Genomic DNA, 7,311 nt, shown 5'->3' on the forward strand with positions numbered 1-7,311 from the left:
TATATATATATATATAAATAATTAATATGCACATTTATATTAATAGATATTAAATATTTAGAATAAATTATAGAATAGATTCTATTGAAAAACAAAATAAGTTCGTTTTATTGTAATAAATGTAGGATGTTTGAAAGATAAAAATATGATGCTGTTCAATAAATAGCTGCAGTCTTGTTCAAAGAAAAACTTCCACAGCTACACAACATATTGCATAATAAACACACAACATAATGTAGTTTAGACCGTTTATTTACAAAGTGTTCTGCAAATAAGCCCCCATTGCAGCGACAGTGCCAGTGTTATACATCGAGAAATGGCTTTATCACCATCATGACTCTCCGCCACTCTCCCAACTCTCATAGGTTTTGCTGCATGTGGGTGAAAACAGCTTCCACCTCTGTTGTTCCCCAATGTGAAACAAAGAATCCAGTGCATTCTGATATAGTCCAGCCTCAAGGTGTGAGCCTTGGGGATTTTTACCAAACAAAAAAAGTACAACACAAACCTCAGGTTCTGATGTGCTACAGAAATAACACCCTATTGACCACCATTTTTAATGTGCTGGCAGAAGTCTTCGAGAAAATACATTTACATGAGCCCAGCAGAAAAAAGAGGCTAGGTGCCAAAAGAAAGACAGATGAATTTTACATACACACCTCGCATTGCCTTGCATCCTGAAAAGATAAACAAATCAGATTTCAGGACAGTAGTTCCGCTTTGTCTTATCATTCAATGTCTTCATTAAGAGCCCCCTTAAATACAGCTGGTGATCCAAATTGTACTTAAAACAAAACATTCAAAAGTTTTGGGTCAGTAAGTAAGAAGTCTCTTATGCTCACCATCACCAAGACTGCATTTATTTGATTAAAATACAGTAAAACTACAAAACTGTAAAATGTTATTACAGTTTAAAATAACTTTACTTTTTAAATATATTTGTAATATAAATGCAATTTATTTCTGTGATGCAATGCTGAGTTTTCAGCAGCCATTACTACTTCAGTGTCACATGATCCTTCAGAAAGCATTCTCCTAATATGCAATAATATGTTTTGGTGATCAAAATAATTTCTTCTTATTTTTATCAATGTTGAAAACAGTTGTCCTACTTAATATTTTTGTGGAATCCGTTATGCATTTTTGTAACATTTTGCAAATGACTTTTCTGTCAATTTTGATCAATTGAATGCATCCATTCTGAATAGAAGTATCACCTTCGTTCAAATAAAAAATAAATCAACATTTTAGAAAGGTATTTAAGTTTATGAATGTATAATGTGCAAGCAAATTCAAAAGCTTTTATTGTCATTTGAATCAAGAGAGGAAATTTATGAAAACATGAAACATAAATTATGAATGACATGAATAAACGACTTGAAACACAATAATGAGTCCTGCGAGAGTCATGAAAAAATCCAATCAAATAAAGGCAATATAAATAAACATTAACATTTGTGATCATTTAATGGAATTTAGACAGAACCTTTCACATTCAGTAGATAACGGTGAATGACATACTTGATAAGGAGATGCATTTTTGGTCAATATGAGGTACTCAATTATTAGTAAGAACATCCAATATGAGAACATGATGAGGGCAAATTGAGACACACACACATACACACACCATCTGCTGAGTTCTAGATATCAGTGACCCACAGCCTCGAGCCTAAATGGGTTTTTACATCTAAAATGAATGTTTTCATAAGGGACCAGCATCTTTCCTTCTCCACTGCAACCTGACATATTCTTTCTAACCCTTGTTTGAAAATTTGTTTATTTTGAAATATTGTTAAAAACATTCAAATGAATTTCTTAAGAGTTTGTTGATGTAACATTAAGCTCATTAAATTATGAAATTTTATGATATATCTGGTCCTCAATTTTTTAGTAGCGCCATTACGTGTTACTAATACTGCTACATTATTTAAAATAAAAGCATATTCCTCTGTTTGCTGTTTAGCCATTTCACTCTATTTATTTGCACTATTTGTTCTGCAGACCAGTTCAGAGTCATAGATGACAGGTGGAATGACAGAATGGCAGGCAGGGTTGATCAGGACAGGACGATGGTGTTGTGAGAGCCCACGTCTCTGAGGTTCATGGCGTCCATACTTACTCCCGTCTCATAAACAGGGTTGTCAAATGCAGATTCTTCTGTCATGTTGTCATACGGTGGCGATGACGCCCCAGGGAGCTGAAAAGTCTTGCTTTGAGCTCTGCAGGGACAAACAAAATGACATTATTAGTGAAAAACAAAACCACACAGTGTCCTTTTCCCTGCCCTTGAAACTTACATTGAGATGCAGAGGAAAATGACCAAGAGGAGCATCAGCACCGCCGCTACAGGAATCAGAACTGCGATAGCGATGTTGACGTCCTCTACATCAAACTCTGAATCAGCAGCTGTAATGTGGACATTTTACGGAACATTTTTTAAAAATAATACAATGATGAATTAGGATGTTTGAACCTTTAGTGATCAAAACATTTTGATAATATGAAAAATAGTGTCACCGTTCAATCTGTGTTCCTCATTGCTTCTTGTGGAAGCTGAAAAACAACAACAACAACTAATGTGATACACTTGAATCATTGAACAGTGCTTTAAAACTCATGTAAGATGTATGCCACTTACACTAAAGGAGATTAGGATAATAATTCTTGTCTATACAGACCTTTTCTTTTTTGAACATTTTATTTAAACATTTTACTTTAAGAGTGCAGTTTGTACCTCTGCACATAGGGGGCGCTCCGCTCCATTGAGAGGGATGTCCAGGGAGGCAGTGGATAGTGGGTTCACCCTGAAGCACATAACCTGCACGGCAGGTGAAGCTCAGAGTCTCTCCTGCCTGGAAGAACGCTTTCTCTGAACTTTGGATGGCCGTGGAGGGGGCGCCAGGGTTACTGCAGGGTTCATATCTTTCAGCTAAAGAAAAACAGAGATTTCAGTCTGCTGGAATGCACTGTATGTGCTGGGACGCAGTAATCCTGAATTCCACTAGATGGCAGTAGAGCGTAAGATTTAGGTTTGCATTTCTTGGAATGCTGAAAAATAAATATTAAGAATGCAACAGCACAGATGTTTTCCACTTACGGACACATTTGGGCAGTCTTTCACTCCACTTTGGGGCTGCAGTATCTCTGCTGTAGCAAGTGAGCACTCCTGGGCCAGAAAGTGAGTATCCTTTGTTGCAAATGTACTCCACGGACGATCCCACAGAGAAACGAGAGCCGGTCACCAGTCTCCTGCTGTTGTCCACTAGTCCTGGATCCTCACATGACATAACTAGGCAAATATAAAAAAAAAAGGGGAAGGCAAGGGAAAAAAAAAGGAAAAGGAAACCTTTAAACATTTCCCAACACTGAAAAACAAAGAATTATGAATCAACGTGTTAGTTCACCCAAAAATGACACTTATATTTAGTATATTTAGATTTTTTGGTTATTTTTAAATTTTTTATTGCATGAAATAATAAAAATAATACATTAAAAATAAACAAAAAATCTAAATATACTAAATATAAGTGTCCTATATACTAATATGTTTTTGCGTGGTTAAAATATAAATAATCTTTAATAATAACTGTATATATTATTTAATAATAATGTGTTATAACTGAACAAATATTTATTATAAATATTAAATATATAAATCTAAATTCTATTTTAAATGTGAATTGGAGTGGTTAAAACATTAGTGATAATAATTGTATTATTAATGAAAAATATAAATTAATTATATTAATATTATGTCAGTTACTTGTATTAATTAATTTAATTACTTAAATAAGGAATTTGTGCAGAGGTTTCGGCTCAGTACACTGTGATGCACATCTTTATGTTGAAATTTTAGTGAGAATTCAAATATAATATTAATTTAATATAATATGTTTCCTCTTCAAGAATCAAATCAGTCTAAATATTATCAAATATTATCCTCAAACCAACAAATTGCCATCGCTAAACCCACACAGGTACCTGCCAGTTAATGCTTCTGAAAACTTGCTTTCCGTTTTCAAAGTTAACTGATTCTGCATCTATCAGGATAGAGAGGAAGGATATAACCTTAATTCACCAGTAGGTGGCAGTCGACCTAGTTTTAAATCTATGCAGTCATTATCAGCATGTTAAAGGGGTCATATGATGCGATTTCAATTTTTCCTTTCTCTTTGGAGTGTTACAAGCTCTTGGTGCATAAAGAAGATCTGTAAAGTTGCAAAGACTAAACCGGACGCTCCTTCGTCGAATCCGCCAGCCGCGCCATTCTCAAGCTCACCCGCCTCTGCTCACTCAAGCAGGCGTCCGCTCACTCTAGGCCGCGGCTCACTCTAGCCCCCGGCCTCCGCTCACTCTAGGCCGCGGTGTGTGACGCTGTTTCGTTGTGAAAGCGAAACTACTTTGTTTGGCCTTCCAAAAGAGGACACGACTGGAAATCAGTGGTTAAGTTGTATTTACAACACTGTTCCAGAACAGTTTAACCCAAATATTCAGATGTGTCCAGCGCATTTTATGGAGGACTGTTTCCTGATCCTGGTAGAGTAGACTACAATGCCGGCTGTTCTGACTCATAGACTGTAAGTACGTTTTTTATATTTAAAGAATTTGCCACTGATGATTCAAATGCGAGTTTTTTGGGCAGTGTAGAGTAGCACTTGTTGTTTGTCATTTCTCCGATCACAAATGCAGACATAGTTTTATGTTTATGCGGCGCGATGCAACGCAAGGCGTACAAGTCATTATAATCCATAATTATGTCCCCACTGGATGCAACAAATGCCTCGTTTATAATGGGTTTTATTGTTTTTGTCTCGTTGCTCCGGCCGGACAGGGCATCACAATATGGTATATGCTTAATGTGACTCAAGCACTAATGATCTGGTGTGTCCTTTAAGTGTGATGTTAGCTCTTACTTTTCTCACAGATGGGGACGTCTCCACTCCAAGTCAGATCCCACTGGCACATCAGGATCTCTGAACCCTGCAGACGGAAGCCTGGGTAACACTGGTAGGTAATAACAGTGCCATGGGTCAGGTCGGGATGAGACGTGCTCTTCCAGCCATTAAGGATTTCTGGCAGCTCTGCACAGGTGTCGTTACGTGGCACTTCTAGTATTTGGATGGTGGAAGGACAAAAGAGGCATGGGGTCTTGGGATTATTCTATTTTTACCATTAAGTTTTGAATGTATATGAGGCCGCTGTGAGAAAACAGTTGCCCATCTCAGTCTTTGCCAATGACAGGCACTGCCAAGCAGGCTGGCACCTCTATACTGCTTGTTCAGACACTGGGGGATTATCACTGTTCAAACATGATTTGGACAGTGGCTCAATAGACATGTCAATAACTGATCCTTAATGTACTAATGTTCACCGTAAAATGCTTACCGTACATACAAATAAAACTCTCTTATTGCAAATAAAACAAATAAAACAAGAATGTAAAGATGACCAGCAGATTTTCATAATGCCACTTACCAAAAAAATGCACTACAAAGCCATTGTTGTATCCGTAGACGTTAGAGGCTGGATCAGATTGAAACTGGATGGTCACATCAGCTGTAGAGGTGTAGAGTCTAAATCGAGGAAGGAAACCGCTGTACTGGCCCAGGATGTTAGCTGTGAGGTCATCACCATCATAAAAGGTCAGCAGGTCATTCTTCCCCAAACGAAGACTAATAAAACAACACAAATGAATGCACATCATTAATGTAGCTCAGGTTGTAGCTCACACCATAATTCTGTATTGACATTTAATTTTATGATAATAATATAATATATAATTATCTTTTGAACCTACAGTTGAGAAAATGAAACTTCATGTGAATATGTTTTAAGTGATTTAAATATTAAATCTTAATGTTAAATGTTTAAAATACTAAATATATGTTGTATTCCACTAAAGAAAATAATCATACAGGTCTGAAGCAAAAGAAGGGTAAATGATGACAGAAAATGTATTTTTAGGTGAACTATTTGATTAGTTAGAAGAAGAATGGTGCCATTCTAACATAAGAAGCCATCACACCACCAGCCACATTTTTTCCCCAGATGGTTTGCTGATGTCATTCTGCAATTCGTCTTCATTTCCAAACCAATATGAGTAATGCAAGGGAAAAACTAATTACACAGCCTAGGCAGAATTTTACACAACAGTATCCACGCTGAGAATCAATCTTGTTTTCCATTCTGTCATGCTAAATGGCAATAAAGTCCAGTGTTTAGATTCCCTCATCTATCAGGAGGCTGCATTTACCTCTTCAATGGGAAAGTGACATTTCGCAAAGAAATTAGATTTATTTAGTGTAATGTTGGAAAGCAGAGAGGCAGAGCCCTCAGGGCGTCACACAGCTGTCAGCCCTTTGGGTTCTGTTGTTTGGGAAGGTCACAGATGAGCTGTGTTAATATTCACAGCCTGACAAAAGACAGGGGTACAATGAGGGTTTACAGAGTTAAATACACATATGCACGTCCTGATGATCAGCTGAGATTGAGATATTTTTTCTTCTTCTTACACCAAACAGACTCATTGTTAGAGACTTGTCTTTCAGGTCTCTGTGTGTGTGTGTGTGTGTGTGTGTGGGACAGGAACACTAGAACAGCCGGGCTTGTTTCTTCATCTCGTTCCTCTTCCACAGTGCCAGACGGTCAAACTCCACCATCGTCATCCCAAACACCTCATAGAACTCCTCAGGGGAAAGATGCCGCTAAAATGTCAAGGAAACATACTACTCAGTATATCCATCTATTCATCTGTTTTAATTTTTTGTAAGCACTTATTAAATATTGAGAGAGAGAGACAGAGACAGAGAGAGAGGGATGGATAGACAGATCGATAGATAGATAGATAGATAGATAATATTCTCTTATGCTCACCAAAGCTACAATTATTTAATAAAAAATACAGTAAAACAGTAATATTGAGAAATATGACAATTTAAAATAATTGTTTTCTGTTTTAATATATATTTTCAGAAGCTAGTAAAGCTGAACTAATGATGCATGTTGGGACACAGAGTCTCTGGGAGCTGAGATAATGTCGCACTCAGCCTCAGAAAGAGTCGATGACTGTGGTGGACCATTGGCTTCTAAAAAGGGCAGAATGTCAGAGCAATAAAAAAAGACAATTTTTTCTTCTTAAAGCTGCAGTCTGTAAGTTTTGTCTCTTTGTCACCATCTCTGTTTGAAAACCTGCAATTGCAGCTGTGTGCGGAATTATCTTCCCTGTGTGGGTTGTGCGGTGGTTCGGCTCCAGCGCGGATGAATCTAATGTTTTGAGGAGTATGTGTGGCAGTCAGTCACCACACCGGT

General features: G+C 37.2%; 1 protein-coding gene across 2 annotated transcripts in view; it reads right to left on the reverse strand.

Annotated features, from left to right (window-relative positions):
- Positions 1-234: 234 nt before the first annotated feature.
- Positions 235-7,311, reverse strand: part of LOC107697448 (seizure protein 6-like) — a 42,896-nt gene continuing 35,819 nt past the window's right edge. Inside the window, exons 10-17 of one of the 2 annotated variants that reach the window (XM_016498240.1) lie at positions 5,479-5,675; positions 4,917-5,111; positions 3,101-3,292; positions 2,738-2,932; positions 2,521-2,556; positions 2,301-2,409; positions 2,123-2,222; positions 235-677 (exon numbers count right to left, since the gene is read on the reverse strand). In XM_016498240.1, coding sequence (XP_016353726.1) covers positions 648-677; positions 2,123-2,222; positions 2,301-2,409; positions 2,521-2,556; positions 2,738-2,932; positions 3,101-3,292; positions 4,917-5,111; positions 5,479-5,675 — 1,054 coding nt within the window. In that variant the 3' untranslated portion in view covers positions 235-647. Of the gene's footprint in view, positions 678-1,132; positions 2,223-2,300; positions 2,410-2,520; positions 2,557-2,737; positions 2,933-3,100; positions 3,293-4,916; positions 5,112-5,478; positions 5,676-7,311 lie in introns of those variants that run through there. The other variant, XM_016498239.1, reaches the window with a different exon arrangement.

The sequence above is a fragment of the Sinocyclocheilus anshuiensis genome, unplaced genomic scaffold (assembly GCF_001515605.1).
Source record: "Sinocyclocheilus anshuiensis isolate Anshui unplaced genomic scaffold, SAMN03320099.WGS_v1.1 scaffold939, whole genome shotgun sequence".
Lineage (NCBI taxonomy): Eukaryota > Metazoa > Chordata > Actinopteri > Cypriniformes > Cyprinidae > Sinocyclocheilus > Sinocyclocheilus anshuiensis.